Source organism: Tubulanus polymorphus, chromosome 5 (assembly GCF_964204645.1).
Source record: "Tubulanus polymorphus chromosome 5, tnTubPoly1.2, whole genome shotgun sequence".
Lineage (NCBI taxonomy): Eukaryota > Metazoa > Nemertea > Palaeonemertea > Tubulaniformes > Tubulanidae > Tubulanus > Tubulanus polymorphus.
Window position 1 is genome coordinate 9,423,556 of NC_134029.1, and position 22,319 is coordinate 9,445,874.

At 39.3% G+C, this 22,319-nt stretch overlaps 2 protein-coding genes across 2 annotated transcripts in view; both read right to left on the reverse strand.

Annotated features, from left to right (window-relative positions):
• Nucleotides 1–17,750, reverse strand: part of LOC141905856 (proton-coupled zinc antiporter SLC30A5-like) — a 62,079-nt gene extending 44,329 nt beyond the window's left edge. The window contains exon 1 of the mRNA XM_074794920.1: nt 17,651–17,750. The gene's annotated coding sequence lies outside the window, so the exon portion shown is untranslated. The remainder of the gene's footprint in view (nt 1–17,650) is intronic.
• A 927-nt stretch (nt 17,751–18,677) lies between these two features.
• LOC141905277 (small ribosomal subunit protein eS17-like) lies at nt 18,678–21,092 on the reverse strand. Its single transcript, XM_074794105.1, has 4 exons — nt 21,012–21,092; nt 20,214–20,471; nt 19,405–19,470; nt 18,678–18,835 (listed from the first exon to the last, which is right to left on the reverse strand). Exons 1-4 carry the CDS (start codon nt 21,012–21,014, stop codon nt 18,734–18,736), a joined length of 429 nt encoding a protein of 142 aa, XP_074650206.1. The 5' UTR covers nt 21,015–21,092; the 3' UTR covers nt 18,678–18,733.
• Between the last annotated feature and the right edge of the window lie 1,227 nt (nt 21,093–22,319).

A 22,319-nucleotide genomic window follows, 5' to 3' on the forward strand; every position in this document is an offset into this window, starting at 1 on the left:
CTAATGCTGAGGAACATGATACTGATGGTGGTAATGAGCCTAAAACAGATGGGATAGACCCTAAGGGCATTATTGATGAGAATATAACCTTACAACCAGAGGAACTTTTACAGATGCAAGTGGAAGATGATTATTTGCGTCCGATGATCAATTATTTATTGAAGGATGTATTACCAGAGGTCGATAAATATGCTAGAAAGATCGTTATATCTAGTCCAGATTACTATCTGGATGATAACGGTATTTTGCATCATTTGTGGGTTAATGGGGCGAATGTTTTTCATCAATTAGTAATTCCGAAACCATTAAGATCAGAAATACTATATGCGCTATAATATATACTATATGCGCTACATGACATACTGAGTGGGCATTTTGGTATTTCTCGTACCTTACATAAAGCGAGAGAGAGATACTTTTGGAATAGTATGTATGAAGACATATATTCTCCTGCATTATACCTAATGCTCGTAATTCCATGAGATTGTCGTCACCTCCGATATGTCACTGTGTTGCCTACTTCCGGTCCGAATAGCCGTGTTCGAGAGGAGCTCTCATTTTTATCGCTTATTTGACACTTTTCCTTTTATCATCTAGTCAATTCAATTCTAGATTTATATTTAATACTTTTTCTTTTTTCAGTAGAGTTTAACCGTTTTTTAAACTAGAGAATTGAATTTTATCTTTTTTGTGACGGACCCACGTGGTGCTGTCGGCCATTTGCATTTTCTTTTTGGCCTTATCCTAGTTTCTTAAATTTGGACCTTTGGGTGCCATCATATTAATATTAACTGACGGACCCTCGGGGTGCTGTTTTTCATTCTACTAAAATGTCCAAGAACATTTCTCGCTATCCGTCGCGTGACGTTTTTGATTTAGCGCAAGAGGTCACTGTTGAAACCTCCGATTTGAATATTGCCGATAGTGACTATATATCGTGTTCTATTAATGAAGGCAAATCACAGGCTTATAGCCTGTTAACGGGATTGAGTTTACCGCCCGTTCAATCTAGGGTTTCGAAGGAAAAGCCTTTAAAGTCGACTTCGACATCAAAAGGTAAAGCTTTGGGTAATGACCCTTCAAATAAAGCAACTCATTTAAATCCGATTCTGTTATGGCGGAATTCCTTAAAATGAAAAAACGGCTTGAAACATTAGAGTCTAAAGTTGTCTGTGAAGACGTTTATGATGATGAAATAGTTTCGGAACCTTCTGGGTTTAATCGTCTGTTTAACGAGACTTTACCTGATGATAATAACAATAATATAGCTGCAAAGCAGCGATAACGGGTTTTCTGGATGCATGTGATCGAAAGGAAAAATTAATTACCGGGTATTCGATGGAAAAAATAAAATGAGATGATTTGGATATTATCGGAGCAATCCTCTTTTTGGTTGAATGGTCTAACCCCAGTATAGTCCCCCGTGATTTGGAAATTCTCGGAGCCCTCCTTTATTTACTTACTAAATGACGTCACAAACTGTTATTTCGCCGGTGCTTGTTGTCTTACAATTCAATTCAATTCTTTATTTACAGTAACCTAATAAGTAATTTTAAGTTTCAAATAGGATGGAAATCAGACAATCTGTTGGTTCAGAGAGACCGTTATTACAGTATCAATTTATACATTTCGTTTCGAAGCTGTCAGTTGCCGAATCTGAATGAAGATGAATTTTATTTGACGAAATCGGCGGAAAATATATAATAATAATAATAATCAACAGAATTTTCAAGAGGGTTTTCGACGAAAGTCAGAAAACCCTAATAATTAATCAGGATGATGATTTAATTTAACTTTTCAAAGATGAGTTAGCCGGTCTTCGGGCGAATGGCCCTCTGTTGCGTCAAGATTTGGCAAATATCGTTCGCTCTATTGTGGAAAAGTCAAAGGTTGAAAAATCCTGAAAATAAGAAAGAATTTGTCGACAAAGTCGAGGAAATTAGTAAAAAGTATCTCTGCCCGGAGAACTTATGGGAGTTGAATCCGACTCGGGTTAATCAGGCTATTTGGTGCAAGTTACCCAAAGATATGACTGCTCTGGATTCCAATTTACAGAAAGTCCAGTTTTATAATCTTCGGGGAATGACTGCAATTAGTCAGGCAGTTGAATTATTGTCAGATAAAGCACCTGTTGACAAAAGTCAAGCTCTAAGATGCTTTTTTCTAGAGCTAATTACTCATTAAATCTTCGTCGAAGAGATTTATTAAAACGTAACTTTAATCAAAAGTACATATTTTTGTAAAATATTGGGTTAAAAGTTGTGAAGATTGTGCTACGAGGAAGAAACCTCAAAAGTCAGTTAAAGCGCCATAAATTCCCATCAAAGTAGGTGGACCGTTTGATAGAATAGCTATGGATATATTAGGGCCCTTGAAGAAATCATACGATGAGTACCAGTATATATTAGTGTGCACTGAATATTTAACCCAATGGACACACACATTTGCATTAAAAGAAATCTATGCTATCACAATCACTTGAGTGTTTCAACGCGAAATTGATACACGAATTATGCAAATTATGCAATGCGTCTAAAATCAGAACGTCTGCATATCATCCCCAAGCGGATGGTTTAGTTGAGCGAATCAACAAAAATATCTGCAACAGTATGTCTCAATATACGGACAAACATCAAAGAGATTGGCCAGATTTCCTTCTAAGCATCACGTTCGCTCATAACGCGTCTATTTGCGAATCCACTTTGTATTTGCCGTTTGAATCGATTTATGGCAGGAAGGCAGTTTTGCCGATCGATGTGACCTTGCTCTCTAATACACCCAATTTGACAGGAATATTATGATGATGTTGTGAGTAAGATCAAGGTTGTTTACGAGATAGCTAGACAGAATATCGATAAAGCGCAAGCGCGTATGAAAGTCTATTATGATCGGGGTAGTAAAGAACCGGATTTTCAAGTCGGTCTATCAGTTTGGCTTTACAACCCTTTTGTCCCAAAAGGGCATTGTAAGAAGTTTGTACACCACCATTTGGGACCTTATAAAATATTACAGCAGACTTCGCCAGTGAATTATTCACTCGTTCATACGAAAGAGAGACGACAATACGAAAATAGTTCATTGTAATCGAATGAAATTGTATGTTGACCCAAAGGACAGACCAATCGATTTACCATCAGATAGGAACGAATCGGTACCTGACACCGAAGCGGATGAAGGGAATCAATCCGATTCCGATGATTCAGGGGATAATTTGGAAGATGAAGATGATATTTATACAGTAGAAAAGATCTTGAAATCGCATTTTGATAAGGGGGGAAATGAACGATTCCTTAGTCAAATGGAAGGGTTATGGCATGAAAGATGGCACATGGGAGTTCGAAAAATAGTTTTATTGATAAAACGCCCTTGGAGATATTTCGGAGGCCAAAGAAGGACAAACGAGGGAAGTAGTTCCATTTCCTAATTACGTTGTACTCACAATGTGTCCATACTTTTTCAGGGACAACACTAGTTATGATTTTTATCCACGGATCGTTAGCTACCGAAACCGTAATATGCCCAGGATATGGCGTGTTACTTCAAAAAATCAGTGTGGTAGACAATGGTGCGAGCGCATGGAAGCACACTTTTGTACTCCCCTTGTTGCAAGTGCCGAAATATAAGGCCTTAATTCCGGACTGTGATTTTCATAAAGGCGGGGATGAACTTTGTAAGGTCGGTACTAATTTGATGTCCTCTATGAGGGATCACCATAACGAATTGGTTGGTCAGATAGTCAAGGATATTAATACGATCAAAGATCTCATTCCGGTAACTATAACTAAAGCCGAGATAACCAAGTCGAAACGCCCGAAGAGAGATTTGGCCACGTTTATGGGGAAGTTCATGAAAAACCTCTTTGGCTTAGCGACCGATGAGGATCTCGCAAAGCTTTCGAAGCACATCACTGACGTGGAGAATATGGCAAAGTTAAATACGAAGCAATTAAGAACGATTTCAGACGACCTGACTTTGTATATGTCGTCTGCGGATGCTCGCATAGCCAACGTCGTCGCTGGGGTAAGCTAGGGTTTTATTATCAGGTACAGGATATTGTTTTCACGAAAACAAATAATAATTTATATATTACCATCAATATTCCTTTATCCTCGACCAACGCCTTCTTCGGGGCCTTTCCTGTACCATGCAATTCCTCGTCGACTCGCAGTACGTTGTAAACTGGGTTACCTGATTATTTTGGTATAACTGACAATGGCCAGTTTTATACTGAGCTATAGTCCAAATTCTATTCTTCATGCTCAGGCAAATATTAGAAATCTTGCTCGACTGCGATGTCGATGAAATATTCCCAGATGCGCATTGGCAATTTATAGGGACGAGCCTAAGTTGGTATCGCAATTGTGTGATTTCAGGTACGAGCCGACATCTGCGTTGTTCGAGAGCACAGTGCAGGTTAAAGACAGTTTATACTTGATGTCGGGAAAGCGAGTGACGTGGGATTTGACCTGTCCAGGGAAACCAGTCCAAGCAATTAAAAGTTGTCTGTTTTGTTTGTTATCAGTGCCATGCAAGTGCCGATTAACATCTAACACTTTTGAACTTAGCCCACGAATTATGGCTTGTGCGGGTGATGTGGCCTGTTAAATATTATAGCATGAATCTCCCAGTAGTATCGCAAATTTATAACCAGGAACAGCTGGACAATATTTTAGGGGGGACTACGGTTACAGATCCCATAAAAACAGAACTCCCTCATTGTAAGTTAAACATGGCTAACTGGCCGGGTCTAGTTGATAAGGATAAAAAGTTTTCTTTGGATTTTAAAAGGATGGTAAATCACATTAAGAATGACATCGCTATGTATGCATCGAAGGCGGATGCCTTGGCTGCAAAGTCAGACGAGTCTTGCGATGACTTTGAATGGACCATTTCCGATACGCCAGGTGTCCTAAATATTGTAGTCATTGCTCTGTCTTCGGCTAGCATGCTATTGTGTCTTTTTCTCTTCATTAAAACAAGGAAGGTTTTGGGGATGATGACGTTGCGACTTCATTGCCTCTAGCGAAGGCGTTTACCGTCGTCTCGAATAAATCGTATGAACTAGCGCTAGATTCCCTTGACAAGGGTTCCAACGAAATAGTTTTGGTTAAAGTTGTAACTGAACGGTTTGACCTTTCAGATATTCCCATGTTGGAAGTCATATTTGTTTTGGGTTCCTTTTTGGTTGTACGGGTATTGATCATGGATATCGTTCATTTGATCCGCGCGATCCTGAAATGTTGCTCTCCATGGAGTAGTATTGACCGATCTGAATTACATTGTGTTATTTATCTAGAAATTTGTAATGTTAACAAGTCGATTATGATATTGTTGGGCGATTGTCCATATCATCCGACGGAAACGAATACTCTTGTCTTATGTTGCCAGATCCAGAAATAATTGGTGTTGTATGGTCCTTTTAGCTATTACTTAGGTTTTCGATGTACAGCGAGGTTATGGTAGATGGCCAGAAGGTGATGGATTTGCCTTCAAAGGTCACAATTCCGTGGCTTAAATTTAGTTCAGTAAGGAGGATCCTAGCGGATGATTTTTGCCAGTTCTTCTGGATAGAATTTAATGGGGCGAAGGTTCCTGTCAAAGGCATTGCGGATTTCCTGAGGGATCCGGCTGGAAAAAGGCACGAAGCCTTGGAAGGCTCCGCAGGAAAAATGATACTGACTGGGAGGCCGAGATAGCGGCTCACGAAGCTGCCACTAATAGGAACATTCTGGCAATATCCCCACGGATTCCTTCGCCACCTAGTGTTCCGAATCCATTGGTACCCCAGAGGGGCATCAATTTACTCTATCCCTTGTTGTTGTCGAGACCTTGAAATTAAGAGTCTTCAAGAGGTTCATTCCGTACATTTTGATGGGAGGGGGATGATTTCGATATAGGCGACAATGTCTATATATGTATCATTTCGATAATTAGACAATGATATGAAATGGATTAAATGATAATAAATAGATATATTAATTATAGTTAGAGGCATATTAAAATGAAGAGGCGTAATGAGTACTCAATTTCGATTGTATGTTTGCAATAATGTATGACAGGGCTGCGTATTTGAACTTAAGTGAATAACTTATAGTGGGATATGAAATATTATCATATGTTGAATGTTGTATTTATCTAGGCGAGCGTTTAGGCAGCATCAGAGCTCTTGTGGTGCGGAAGTGTTTTGAGAGGCTGGGTGTAGATGACCCGTTCGGCCTTCACGTAATGTGCTAGTAACCTCTTACGTGACTCTGATGTAGGCTGCCTTAAGATTGATTTACCGTATGTGTGTACGTAAATTGTAATGTAATAATTGGAATGAAATAATATTGATGTTTAAGGACATGAGGTGTGATATGAAAATAACTTTAGGATGAAAAGAACAGTTGCTCTATGTTGAAATTTGATGACTTATAATATATGTAATAAAAAAAAGAAAAAAAAAACATTGTTCTGGATGTATCTAATGTCTTGGTAGTTTGCTGTTTTTATCTATCTTTGTATTATGCAGGGGCGTAGCGACAACTGTGACATATGTACACCAATAATTGGAAAACCCATAATGTTAAAACGTCATAATAAACGTTATTCTGTATTTACATGGGGGGCATCAAGTTCTTTTGAAGATGTCAGCGGTGCTAATACGGAGGCGTTGGCAACGCACTTGAGATTTTCGGTGTAGGCCACATCCAACCCAGTGACACCAGCCAGTTTGTTTACAGTGTTTACGGTATCACATCTGGACCATGCACCTGATCTCACAGTATCAAAGTTGTCGAATTCAGAAGACTATTTTCATATTACTTTAGAGCGACTCAAACCAGTATCAAAGTTGCCGAATTCAGAAGACTTTTTTCATATTACTTTAGAGCGACTCAAACCGGTTTTCTTCTGGTTATATTTCACTGATTCTGTAGGTGTTTTTTGTTCATGAAAAATGGACCATAATAAGGGATTTGACCAAAAATATTCTGCTCAAGTGCCAAGACATGGAAGGCAAGAAAATCGAGAGAGTACCGGTATTGATGTACAATAAGCTAACATTAGTTTACTATTCATCAAAGGCAGATCGAGCCTACCACTTGTATCGAGGGGTACTCAGGTTTGCCCTTCTATTTTTCTAGTTTGTGATTTTGACAGGCTCTTTTACTAACATGAATGTTTTATTCCGGGCAAGTATTCTGGAAGTAGCATAAAAAATAGTCGATTCGAATCTAAACAAAAGTACTTAACTTCTAGGGGATAGATTTTATGCCCCAAATATGCTTAAAGATTGCGTTTTAATGTTCAAAATTTTCTTGAGGGAGGGCCCCCAAACCCCCTTCTAGTTTGGATGTGCGCTCCAGATTGTCGCACCATTGAATTTTAGGTGGCTACGTCCCTGTTATGTTACTTGTATTATAATGTATTGTGGACATGGATTGTGGAATTATCTTTAATGGAATTTGTTCATTATAAACAGATTGTATATCGTATAAGAGAAATGATTACTTACTGTTTGTAAGGTTGTATGCGTGTTTGTACGGTTGTTTCTTATCCATGGCGGTATGACGCTGTACGTCTTTTGGGTAGCTATTTGGAAGATACGATTTGTTTAATTGTGGTTTCCAAACAATCGTTTTCATTTCATGTTAGTGTTTTAGTGTTGGTGTTGTTATATTGACGAAATAGGTTTTTCCTGTCTAATATCTTGGAGGACCTTATGTCACGGTTCAACCTGCTTGACATGCATTTATGTATTTTTTCTCGATTTTGGTCCCTGGGGACAGGGCCTTTGCGAAAGGGGGGTATATGTGACAGCCGTATTATTGATTTATGTTATTGATTTTCAACAGCAGTTTGAGGTATTATTGATTTATGTTATTGATTTTCAACAGCAGTTCGATTCATAAATAGAACTGCTGCTGCTAAAAACCTCTAAACTTTGTGACATAAATTAATGTGAAAATGTCTTTATTGATAAGATAATTAAGAAGTGAACTATATATACTAGTTGTTTTGGACGGTTGAGTGAGACCGCTCTAACCATCGTTGAGATCAGTTCGGTGAATAAAGTACTACTGAAGACAGGAACTCTGTGTGCTGTGACTTGTTTTCTTCTTGGACGTTTTGTGGTATTTTCACTCACTCAAGCGAAATTCAAAGATCCCGTGGGTGACAGAAAGAAGAAGGATGAGACGCAGAAAGAAGATGAAAGAAGGGATGGCTGTGATCAAGAAAGAAGGGGAACGCGTGGAAAACAAGGAAAGAGGAGCCGGGGATGGAGGGGAATCGACTTAAGTCCCAAGTGGGCTAAAAACAGCCCCCAACGATGCAACGAGCGACCCGGAGACTGAAAGGAAGGAGATGGGAGCAGTCAGCAAACTCGGGAGAAGTTTGTTCGGGAAAAGTAATAACGACAAGAAGCGGAAACAGTTAGTAAAGAGGAGTCTGGAGCTCAGCCGGCGAGCACGAGAGAGAGACGAGATTAAATAGAGAGCGGAGGAGGCGCGGAAGGCCGAAATTGAACATCGAAAGAAAATAGAAGAGGAAGCGAAGGAGAAGGAGATAGAGCGAAAGAAGTTGGAGGAGAAGCGGAGAGCGGAAATACAACGGTTAGAGAAGGGAGAGGAGCCTGAGAGCGTGCAAGCTTACATGCCGGAAATACTCGACACTAACTTTCAGAGATGGTGGAGAAACTAAACCCCAACATACATACCGACCGAAATCGTAAAGTCGTTACCAAAGGCCGATGTCCCAGCCCCTATACAGCCGGTGATAATTGATAAAGACGAGCCGCGGCCGGTGAAGGAGAGTCGGTGCAACCCGGAATCCAGAAGGGTGCTCGCGCATGTGCACCCGACCATCCATGGTCACCAGGCTACTTTCCGGGAGTGCCAGTACGATGTCCGTTTTGCCAGAAAATGGCCCATGCTTCAAGAATGGACACCACCAGCGCGAACCTCATCGCAGCCATTCTCGGAGGTGCATGTACATCCACTCGAGTCCGGGGATATGATCATCTTCGGGTTCGATGACGCCCCGATCGACTGCGTTGCGTGTCTGCTTGAGGAACGTTGATCGTCAGTCGAAACTTATTGTTGATCGTCCGTCAGGAGAAAATGATTGTCCGTCCGTCCGCCCGTCAAGAGAAATTTCGTCGAGGAACTTTTCATATTTCATGCGGGGCGTGTGAAAGCTGGGAGGGAATGATGTAAAAATTTTTTCGATTTCGCCGAATTTTGGCGCTTATTTTAAAATCACCTTTCTCCCGGATTTCACCACTCTGTGTTTATTGTGTATTATATCCTATCAATGTCGTTTTACTCATATTAATTAAGTGAGACCGTGCAACATTGTTTATTAAATGTCCGTTGCAAATTGGTCGATGTTTCGCATCCGGTTATTCCGGGTCCTCATGTATTTACTATAACCCTTCTGGCTGAATTGTATTTATAATTTCATGTATATCTTTCTGAGTGCAAGGGTTCGAACCCTTGTAACTCCATTTTTCTGCTGATGTGATTATTTATTTACATTTACGCGTGACCAATCACGCGTGTCCGAGCTTTTGTTCCAGCCAATGAGAGCGCGGGGGGACAATGGCGCTCTATAAAAGGCGAGCAGAGCGCGAGATTCAACAACAAACCGTTCAATCGGACTGTCCAGAACACTAGAACTCATCAGTTTACTCAGTAAGTCTACTACCCGTTTTTTAATGTAAGAACCATCCCGTCCGCGTGTCCCCCTCTGGACACCCGGACCGTGTACTTGCATTGCGTAAGATTGTAAATAAGTTAATTGCCACCCGCCGGAAGGTCTCCGGGGTTATCCAGGGTCGGCGTTGTCCCGGATACCTCATTTCCCCCGGCGGACATGGTTGTCCCCGAATGCCCCGGACAACGCAGAATTGTAAATAGTACGTGTTCAAAGACAGCTGTGTAAATAATGTAAATAATTGGACGTTAATGCGAGGCTTATATGCATCAGATATTTAATGCAGTTGCAGCTGCAAAATAAATACAAAACTGTTACTTTTTTCAAATTAAGAATGCTGTGTGAGTTATCATGGACGCGTTTGGAGTCAGGAAGAGAGTCAGTCTTAACTTTTAAGGACACGAGGAATCCGGTCAGCTGAGGAGAGGCCGGAGTCACGCTACCGACATTTTATCCGGCAGAGGATTCCAGCTGAATTACTCACCTCCAAGAGGAGGACGAGCGGACCCGGACGTACCCACCAACGGTGAAGAGGCATGAAGAGATAAGGGACGCCCCGAGAGCATCCGAGCCGTATGGAGGCCAAGGTTGGGTGGAGGCGGGCAAGCACAGCTGCGCAGGAGTTGCTTGTCCCCTACGAAATCCAAATATTACGGAGAAGCTATTTTGGTTACCGTGTCCATGGAATCCGTTACATGCGCCCAAGGAATCCGTAACACCGTGAGAAAAGTTAGACAGACGTTGATAGACTAAAGGAATGCAAAAATGTCCATATACGGGCCTGGGTGATGAGAACATATTGCAGTACCCTGTCGTGCCGGACCGGATGTGATGGAGTAAAGCATTAAACTAAACGAATGCTGACTGATTGATAGCCGGCCAAGTTAAGTATAATGTTTGAGCTATGAGGTTTCAGTTCGATTTCAAAATTGCAATTTTAGCAGGTGTAGCATGCCTGACAAAAAAATGAACTTCACAAAATATAGAACCTCTTAAAATATAATAGGCAATATAATATCAACAAACTCAAATTCAAATTATGTTTAGTATAGTTAGGCACTTGTACATTCGCATCGATCGATCCGCGTAGTTAGGCAATTGCGCAACAGTCAATAACTGCGCGCTGTTTTTTCTCCGGGTGATTCCTACTTTAGAGTTCGGAGGGAGTATCGCGGAATAGCCGGGATCCCCATTGGTGACGTTATTACTACAGCGCATAAATTAAGATGGCGGCCGCCCCGGAATTTGAATTTTGAAAATCGGCCGATTTTTTCGTGATTTTTTATCAGATATCTCTCAAAGGTGAGTTTCAAACGCTATATTTTTATTTTTCTTCTTATCTCCCCTCTACGAAACGATATTTCGTCATATTCTATGCTTCTTAAGTGAAAATCGAATTAAGATATGGAAATACTGAGGCGAACGATTCAAAAAGTTTTCCGTAAGTCTCAATGAGCGCACCAAGCTAGCCAGATTTCGTCACTAAACCGATTTTTTTAACGCAAAATCGAATCGAACTGTAGATATCTTAGAACACTTATACCTCAAACAATTCTTAAGCATAGTGTTTTCGTTTGTATTTCATATGTTTTGAGATCATTCATCTCGGTTAAACTAGCTTTTGAGGTCATCTAAGTTTGTTTACATTTTGCGAAATGCAATCACGTGATCAAAATGGCGGATGCTGATTGGACAATGACTGTTCAAAAACAATAACAAAGACACGTGGATCAAATTTACTACTACTTTCTTGGATTTTTAAACAATTTTATTTCCTTTTACAGGTATAAACAGTATAATAATGAATAGGAAAAGAAATAAAGAAGATTTGGAAACAGTATTTGACCAATTCATGCCAGTTTTGAGGGAAGATGGAGCAATATATGTCGTACATGGATGTAATACAGATTCGTAAAAAACATTTCGATTCTAAGAAGTTTAAATCTGCTAATGCTATTGACACTGCTGTTGCCGTAGATCTGATCAATTTGAATAAATCTCATGGAAATTTTGATATTCAATTAGATAAAACAGTTAAATCAGTTTATCGCACGTGGACTAAATTTCAGAAATTTAGAAACATTAGTACGGAATGGGCCAAAATCATATCCTATCTCAACTCAGCTTTCCAGTTACCATCAACGACATCAACTATAGTTCGATCATCATCATCATCATCATGTGAAGTAATTACTTCTACTTAGCATTGTGCTTAAATCTGAAGTTAATAGCCCCAGTATTTATTGAGAACTAGCTATTATAGCATCCGTATGTGTTGACTATCTATGAGCTGACCTTCAAGATTCAAGGTCAAATTTTGGCAATAATGATGGCCCACTAGGTGCTAGGGTAATTTTTCTTCGGCACACTATTTAAAACATACCAGGCATCATTGTGTCCAAATTTGAAGTTAATCAGACTAAGAATCACAAAGATATGGCTATCATAGTGTTTTACTCATCAGGATCTTATCACAGATTTTGATCCTTTGTTTTATTCAATTCCCTTAATGAACTAGCGGGCTAATTATCAAACTTCGAAATGTAATAACTTCTGTTCTAATCAAGATAGAAACAAAATTTAACCAGAAAGAAACTTTCCATGATGGGTTTCTGTGTAATTGTTTCTGTTTCATTCACCGAACTCGCTGTCAAAAAGGCGATTCTCGATATAAATAGTAATGGGTTTTCCCCGCGGGATACCCGCTTTGGGAAAGGCACCTGAATCGATGCTACGAGTTCGAATCCCAATATTTAGACGTAATTTATTATTCTTTGAAATAAATTCTTAGAATTTCTATTTATGATAGGATGTGCAGGTTTTGATTTGGTAATGATGTTAATAAAAGTTAACCTCTTAAGGTATTGTTTTCTATCTATTATTTGTGACGGATTAGTTTCGATGCTCCTCACAACCCGCCCCACCACGTGTCACTTATTCACGGACATGCGGATTGTATCATTTGTAATAGGCCTACCACATGAAAGAGTCCATGGCCTACCGTAGAATAGTAGGGCCTACCGATCACGCTATGTGCGATGAAAGTAGTGTTTGAATAAAATAAATTTTTAATGAAATAAACATTATTTATCATAATTAATCAATAGATCAGGTGCCGCCTAAATAATTGTTTGTTTCGTGAAATTTGTACAAAACTTTGCGACTTCGTCATGTCTTGTGACCCTGAAAATACTAGAAGAATCATCGGTAAGCTTATAAAACGGCGAGGTCAACATAGTAACAACAACTTCGGGGATTGAAAAAAAAACTCGAAAGAATTATTTCTTATACTGATGAGTTATACTGATGGGGAGTAGCGACCGTCATTGACACCGGTTATTTATCCATTCACTATCAAATGTGACGAGCCCAATAAATGATTGCGCATAGATTCGGCCTCTCAGCATTTAGCACAGCAGTTCCGAGAAGTGTTAAGACCGATCAGCGCGTGCGCTATCTAAAACCGGTGCTAGTACGATCAATATCTACAGGTATATACGTGTTCAGTATTACACAGCGAGTACCAGTATGTTGATCGAGCGTCATCAAAGCAACGCGCTATACAGCGGCTTGAACTAGCGAGTAACGTTAATTATCTTTTAACCAAATTAGAGCACTTATAACCATCGGAATCAAATATAAACCAAGCTGCACCATCTACATCAAGTAGAGAATACCTGTGTGAAATTACAGAATTGTCGGTCCACACAAACAGCTTAAATCGTGTCATAAAGAAACATCCACAGACGGACAGACAGACAGACATGACGACGATGCCATAGATGGGTTCGTCTGATGACGAAACCCATCAAAAACCACAGTACTCAGCTTTCAAAGCTCTATCAGGGAGACTAACTATCTCTTTGTAGTTCTAAAAAATGTACAAGTGCTTAGTATAGACCGTCGTGAAGTGAGCACTGGATTCGGTATCACTCGATTCAAATTTATTTCATCACTCGATTCAAATTTATTATAAATTTTTAGTGGTTTTTAATGAGTATTTTTTGCACTGTTATTGAATAAAAAGATATTTTACGTTAAAATAAAATTGTGAATATACAACTTATTTCATCTAGTTATTGTACGGACACGGAACCGGACTCGGCGGCAAGGTAGACTGGTTCCCGGTCTCTATGGAGACATTCCTAAAATAGGGCCAATTTTCCCGAAATTTCCATCGAAGATAGAGCTATACAAGAGCTACAGCCCGGTGTTTATAATTTTTGCCCGGTGCAAGGGCTCCTTGGGTTGTAATTGACCCACAAAAACCCACAATATCGAAAATATTGTTTAGAAATAAATGAGTAAAATACAAAACGGTCAAAGCCTCTGAAACTTTCAGAAAAAATAGAACTATTCGAGAGCTACAGTCCAGTATATAGTTGTTGCCTGGTGCAAGGGCTCCTTGGGGGTCTAATTGACGCCCAAGACCCCAAAATATCAAAAATAATGTTTAGAAATTAATAAGTATAATACAAAACGGTCAACGTCTCTGAAACTTTCAGAGAAGATAGAAATATTCGAGAGCTACAGTCTAGTATATAGTTGTTGCCTGGTGCAAGGGCTCCTTGGGGTCTAATTGACGCCCAAAGATCCCAAAATATCAAAAATAATGTTTAGAAATTGATAAGTAAAGTACAAAACGGTTAAAGTCTCTGATACTTTCAGAGAAGATAGAACTATTCGAGAGCTACAGTCCGGTATATAGTTGTTGCTCGGTGCAAGGGCTCCTTGGGGGTCTAATTGACGCCCAAAGACCCCAAAATATCAGTAATAATGTTTAGAAATTAATAAGTAAAATACAACCGGTCAAAGTCTCTGAAACTTTCAGAGAAGATAGAACTATTCGAGAGCTACAGCCCGGTATATAGTTGTTGCCCGGTGCAAGGGCTCTTTGGGGGTCTAATTGACCCACAAAGACCCCAAAATATCAATAATGATAAATTTATTCGGGAAATTATGGTACCGATGACATACGTCTACAATAACGAAGACAACATGGTTCATGGAATCATTAAAGTTTCTCATAACACAAACCACATAAAAGAAACTATTGATTCCGATTCATCGAATGAAATCATAATTGGAAACAAAGCTAGAGATGGAGACTCTATTGCAAGTGCTTTACATAGAACAATGTCACCAGAAGTCCGACACTGTAGATGTCCATGTGATGAATGTCTCGATCTGCCTACGGAAAGTCAGACTTATGACGATATTACCTGGTATCAACGAATCCGCCTATTACCGAATACATTGATCATCGATATGTGTCGATCCACAGCATTTTTCCAAGATGGACAGATGCAAACTGTGAAAAATAATATGCGAGTGCTCACATCACACGAAGTAGATTTTCGTCCTTTCATTCATGGAGATACTGAGTTACAATTTACTCGATATAGGTTGGTCTCAGTTATTGCGCACATCGGAGTTTCAGCCGCAAGTGGACACTATGTACTATACAGATTCAATGACGACGGTACTGTCACGTTATTTGATGATTCTGTTGTCCAACAAGTAAGGAATGCTGCTGCCGAACGAGTAATTGAGCGGAACGGTCAACTATACTTTTTTGTACTGGCAAATGATAAGGAAAGATTAAGCAGAGTTGGAAACGTTAATAACGGCGATAACCAGGATCCACCCTAAACACCGCGACCGCCACCTCAAACACCAAAACCGCCAAAACGAATAACTAGTTCTTTCAATGAGACCATGGCTACTCATGGAACCAACGAACAACGGGTGAAGGAAAGGCAGTTGAAGGAAGCACAGGAAAGGCAGTCGAGCCGTCATGTGAACATGAAGACTTGGAAAAATCAAAAGTCGATGATTCACCAACAGGTTTGGATTTGAAAACTCTGGAGCACCTGGCAGGCGCTGCCATCCCGACTGAAAAGTATTATGAGGCCGACCTGCCTGATGAAATTTCATTTGATTTTCCAGAAGCAATTTGGGAGAAATTGATTGAAGAGGAACTCATAAAAAGGACACCATAACACTTCCCTTGGATTGGGTTTGTGTTTTTTCGGATTATATTAAAAAGTCCAATCCACACTGTGTAATTCAGTTCAACAAACACAGAGCCCGTCATCTATCTTCGAGGAAAAAAAGAAGTCCTCTGTTCCGCGCCGAAGGGTACTGCAGCATTGCAGGATGTTCGTGTCTGGCTTTTTTGTCTATGTCAACCGAGTTCAAACTTACCATTCGATATGAAGGACAAATAAAGCACGAAGTCGGAACATATAGTCGGAGATTTCTTCTAGTATAGTAGGGTCGCTGTGCAAAAACCGTAAAGTTTCCCAAGTCTCCGTTTCTACCTAACACATGCGCATTAGTCAGTGCTGGAATTGCTCTAAGTCGAGAAATCGGCACATTGCGCATGCGGCACTACATGTGAGCTACATGTGAACTTTAATGACTAATAGTCGCTGTAGTTTTCATTAGGTTCGAATCCCGTAAAAGTATTGATCTTATTTACGCTGTTCATCTTAAAAGCAGCGCTATCAGTTTCGAAACCCGAAAATTACTGATCGTATTTCAAGCGTTACAACATGAACTTTGATGATTAAAGTGTCGCTGGGTTATTGTTTGCCGAGTAAAAAAGTTACAGCATCCCGAATATGAAATAATGAACTTTGATAGCCACAGGATTTACTTTTAAGTGCTTAGCTTCGAATCCCGAATATGTAGCAGAAAAATACATTCATCCTTTTTTTAATATACCGATATATATCTCAGATTTTTAGCTTATGGCAAGACCACTTGAACACCTGTCATTCCCAAAAATACAAATGATCCTCAAGTGACCAAACAAACTGCGCCTTCCCGCTGCGCAAAAGTTCACGCAGGTTCATTCCGTTATAGTTCTATGTATCAGCGTTCTGACATGACCCAGTTTAGGAAAAAATACACATGTAGCGACGCATGCGCACGCGACCAATTTCTGGACTTAGAGGATTTCCCCAACACTTCCTAATGCGCATGCGTTATAAACAGAGACTTGGGAAACTTTACGGTTTTTGCTCGCCGTCGGCACAGGGGTTTGGCGATGGGCTTGGATTTTATTTCCGGGTTGTTGATAATCTCGCGAGAATGGCGCTAAATATGAACTGCAAATAAATTCAAAATATCATAGAAATACCTTGTGTTTATATTGTTTATTTATCCGCTATTAAGTTCCGATAAACAATTGGTCGTTAAGGATCATCATCAGACAGTCGTCACGCTTTACTATATAAAATAACAAAGGATGAAACGCAGTTCAATTCGTGCCAGCCAGAAAGTTGGGACAGTCACGTGACAGTCGCGCTTCTTATTTGAATGAATGCAAACACGAAGCATCTAAGATGGAAACTATGATACGAAAAATATTTGAGAATAACTTACATTCAAATGCAATTTTTTTTAATGAATTATATATTTGATCATAATTTATTCTTTATAAGTTATTAATTTCATATGAATCATCATCTGACAATTGATATCAGTCTGTGAATATGTTAACTTTTCATGTTAAAGTTTTAAATGTGATGACATCATCAGAATGTCACGTGACTGTCCCAACTTTCTGGCTGGCACAACTCTGAAGGCGTTTCATCCCTTGTGATTTTATATAGTAGCGTGACGACCGTCTGATAATGATTCTTAACGACCAATTGTTTATCGAAACTTTATAGCGGATAAATAAACAATATAAACACAAGGTATTTCCGTGATATTTTGAATTTATTCGTAGTTCATATTTAGCGCCATTCTCGCGAGATTATCAACAACCCGGAAATAAAATCCAAGCCCATCGCCAAACCCCTGTGGCCGTCGGTAGTAAAAAAGATTTCACATGCCATCGAATAATTTCACATCTCCAACAAGATAGATTCCATTAGGCCTACTACCATTAACGCTTTCTGAGGATATTTGAAAAAAATAATTCATAGCAAGGCCTACTTACCGAGTGACAGCTGTACGAACGAAGATGACCCGACCACGTACCAGCCAGCGAACTGCGTCAACGATTTTCAACTTACGACGAACGATTAATTCAATTTACTACTTTCAACTTACGACAAACATTCAATTCAATTAATAATTTATTGATCTTAATGAAACATTTCAACAGCGGCCTTACGACAATAAAGTGAACAAATTACAAAATCACAGTTACTAAATTGTAACAGGAGAGTGAAGAAAAGGTAAAAAGTCAGGTGAAATGTACATAACATCAAACAAAATAGCCTACGATTAATGTACGGGTTTTCTTTTTTGCGTGGTAATTTTTCCTCCGTTGCCACCGTTTAGCTATCCCTAACATTATTGAAACAACGGTAGAAGTACTGGTGGAAGATCCTGATAGAAAGGAAGTGGAGAGGTTGTGTTTTAGCTGTAGCTGATGATAGGGTGGCTTGATGTGAACGGGTAGTCAATGTGCCTCTCCGCTATGGAACGCAATTCATGCAGATGCAGCCCAATAATGTGGCACCGTAGTTAAAATCCTGGATTCCATTGTGACAAAAGCAGTAAAACCCTCATTTTCAAATCAGTAAACTCAAAATGGTCAAAGTTTAAGTTAAGTGAGAGCATCAATATAATACATTTTCGTTTTTGTCAATGCTTGGCTGCATCTTATGCAATGCAGATCTCACCTATCCAGCACGTATAGACTCTATCCATATGATCACAGTGCGCCGTCCGTCACAGTCGACGGCCATTTGACGCTGCAAGCAATTGTCTCATCTGTGAGTAAGATCTGTACATAAAATTGCACATTTTTTTCGACTACTTAATTTTCAAAAAACTTATTTCCCTGATTCTCAACAGAGTACAAGAAGATCGAAATGATGTAAGGCTAGGCAAACGGCTCAACCTTTTTCGTACGACTTCCGAAAAAGGTAGAGTCCGCTGTAATATTCCACTCAAGGTCTTAGATCCAGTTTCTAACGAGAAAATTCATTTCAAAGACTGAAAATCCAAGTAGATCATCATTTATGTATTTTTTTATTACTAGTTTTTAGCTGTACATTGAAATCAGACTAATTTATGCATTTCTTTGTCCAGCTCCACCAGGTCCAGAGAATCCCCCACGCACAGTCGATGCAATAGGTTGAGTAACCTGTAATCCCGGGATGTTGGCGAAATCCTGCAAAGGAACAAATTAAGAATGAGAAAAGCCCTACATGTGTATAATTATGAATTATACTAGCATGTAACAACAACATAGACAATGACAAATATAATAGTACAATTCTATATACTCCGATACAAAGCAGGGACCCAACCCAGAAACCATTCAATAGATTATCTGCATTTTCACAACTTTTGATCGTTTAGGCTTCAATAAGCGTGCAGTAACTCGCCTAAAACAGTTTTATCAATACTTCAAAACAAATTAACAAACCATGGACAATAAGCCTCTGAAATGGACAATAAGCATCTGAAATTTTCCTTGCCCACCTCCCAAAAGCTACTTGCCCTACACAGGCAGTACGATTGGTGGTACTATCATCCGTTATATTGAGTGGGAATAAAGCTTTGTGACATAAAATTTCACTAGCCCGGGGGACAAGCAATAATGATAGCCAACATGCCCTGATGAGAATAAACTTGTCCCGAGCAATCGGACATGTGATTAGACCGGACCCTGTCTTACCATAGTCGGTACAAAACTCAATTCTTTAACGTAGTGACTGAAGAAGGTTTAATACTTACCAACATCTTTAACATCTCCTTCGTATCCGGATCTACTTCAATGATGTCTTGTTCAATAGCAGAAACCTACAAAGAAGAAATAATTGTTGGTACACCAGTTTTTAATTTTTGTCAGAAGAACTTATCACACGGACCCGATCCTTTTACTATAGAAACAAATCAAATTTGAGTCAGTGGACTCACTATTCTTAGCATTTTTGGGTTGCAAAAGTAAAGGTTAGTTTTAACAAAACAGGGAGGCCACTTTCCCTTCATTTACATATTCCTGTTGTGTCCCAGATATATCCATGTCCTAACACACCAATTATTCCCTGAATGAATCAGCAGGTGATAATTTCTTATGAATCACATATTGGATATTTGTTGAAATATCTTTGTGACACTGAATTATCTAACCAGAGTCATCAAGTCAACAAATTTTCACTGTCCGAAAAGGAGGGACTGGAGCAGAGTCTAATGTATCCTACATAATGCACATCACTATTTTTGATGTACAGTTAACGTCTAGCCAGACCGAAACTGGGACAAATTAAAATTCAGAAAGAAAAATAAATACATATCTTTGCAGACAGAGTAAACAGTTCATAGTAAGGTAAGGTAAACTATATTTCATTCAAGCTGAAATATCAGCTAACTCAAACACAAATCATAGAGCCATCACTTACACATTGTGAAAGAATTCCATAGCGAATTACTCGAATTTATCAATCACCTAACTTGTTTCGAAAATCTCAGGACCCAACTGATTTGAGTTAGACGAGCCTTTTTGTACTTGATCTAAAATTCAACGCTTTCAAGTCAACACATACCTCGGGTACATAGTTATCTCTGCGTTCACGTTCCTCCTCTTGAAGTTTAATCGAGATACCGCGAACTGGACCCCTCTGGATACGCGCCATCAAATGCGTAACGAATCCGGCGATCTTGTTTCTCAACTTCTTGCTGGGAATGATCGCGATCTCCTCGCACAGTCGTTTATTCGTGTGGAAATCCAACGTCAATCGCGTGTAGTACTTTTCGATGATGACCCGCGCGGCCTTCTTGACGGTTTTCGTCCTAACTCGCCCCTGAAAAAAAAAAACAAGCCGCAAAGGTTAAGAAGCGCTTAAACAAGACCTGATCAAAAACGCACTCACATGCTACATGTTCATAGTCTTTTTCACACGTATTTTTGGCTACACCATGGGCCTGGATTGAGGTAATCATTGAACAAATTTTGATTAGACCTCGAGCTTTAATCAGTTGACGGGCAGGGTTACTGATAAACACTCTCGATCTGGCCAAAGGATCTTCCTCATAACTATATTCATCCTTCCAAGAATTCTTAGTTCATTTCACCGAGTTCCCTTCTTCGAATTGATTCTCATTTAACCATCATTTCTAGTTCAAACTGGCGTGGAACGACGATAATTCGACGGCGATTAGTTGAAGAACACGGTATTCTATTAGGCCATATTTCGGCCAACTGAAGCCATATTGTGGAAAACGGGCGTCATTATCAAATTCATCACATATTCTAAAGTAGGATACATGGCTTGTTTAGTGGGCAAATAACAGGATGCCTGCACAATTGAGCGATTAGACGAAATAAATATAACGATTCTCACCATTTTGGTTAGACTGCTTACTGGAAAGACCTACACTGTCGATTGAGGGCGCCACCAGTCGGTGTAACCCATGGGGCTAATGGAGATACCCATATTGATAAATTCCCTTAATTTGTCATATTTAATGTTATTTGATTATTTTTGAACGCATTTATTCTCGATAATCAATTAGTTAATCTACATCTCATAGGCAAATTCTCAGATGCCGACATTTCGGGATTCAGTTTCCATTCCATTATTTTCATTACTGATAAGGCTATGTTTGTTATGATGACATTGTAATCATTTGCTTAACTAATTCAAATTCTTTACGTTTAAATGTTTGCCACTTCTTGTAAACCGGGGAGTCGTATTCTGTAGCTAAAGGATTGTCCAATAAATACTTCATTGTCTTGAATTGGATTCACTTCTCAGGGATTTCCCCAATTATGCGGAAGTGTTTCATTTAGGTCTGTCTGCAGAGTTTCCAGAACCTGTCATGTCAGGGCCCAAGACCTGACATGACAGGTGGGACCTCAGGTGACAGGTCGATTTGCTAAAATGAAAATCGTAATGACTGAACCGATGATAGACGATTAGAAGATATGATAGGCGCGGATTTAAAACAAATGATAGCCGATAAGAAACAAAAAGAACATATCTTAGTGCTTTCTGAATATATTATTCAAAAACAAAAAACAAACTATGGTGTGTTATGAATTCATTTAAGAATTTATGTTTGCCTTGTAAAGATGCAATGATTGTGAATTATTTGATTTCAATAATTTTGAAGCGAGACCTCACACGGCAGCTCGCGCCATTTTGCAGAGCTTCTCGGGACCTGTGGTGACAGGTCTGCATTAAAACTGATGAAATTGAAAAAACTTTACTTTTTATAACCTTTATATAGTAAAGAGTATAATATAAATTGCTAACCATAGATAGAGTTAATCTTAAGTTACTATAAAACAATAATTATGAAGCGAGACCTCACACGGCAACGCGCGCCATTTAGCAGAGCTTCGGGACCTGTGGTGACAGGTCTGCTTGAAAACTGATGAAATGGAAAAAACTTTACTTTTTATGGTATCTTTATAGTAATGAATATAAAATAGATTGCTAACCATGGATATAGTTAATCTTAAGTTACTAAAAAACAATAATTATGAAGCGAGACCTCACACGGCAGCTCGCGCCATTTTGCAGAGCTTCTCGAGACCTGTGGTGACAGGTCTGCTTGAAAACTTACTTTTTATGGTATCTTTATAGTAATGAATATAATATAGATTGCTAACCATGGATATAGTTAATCTTAAGTTACTACAAAAC

Excerpts from the sequence above, each read along its gene's own strand:
- LOC141905277 (XM_074794105.1), bottom strand. Across the intron at positions 19,471-20,213 it reads GAGATAACTATGTACCCGAG|GTTTCTGCTATTGAACAAGA; the intron begins GTATGTGTTGAC and ends TCTTCTTTGTAG. Across the intron at positions 18,836-19,404 it reads AGGAGATGTTAAAGATGTTG|GATTTCGCCAACATCCCGGG; the intron begins GTAAGTATTAAA and ends GTTCCTTTGCAG.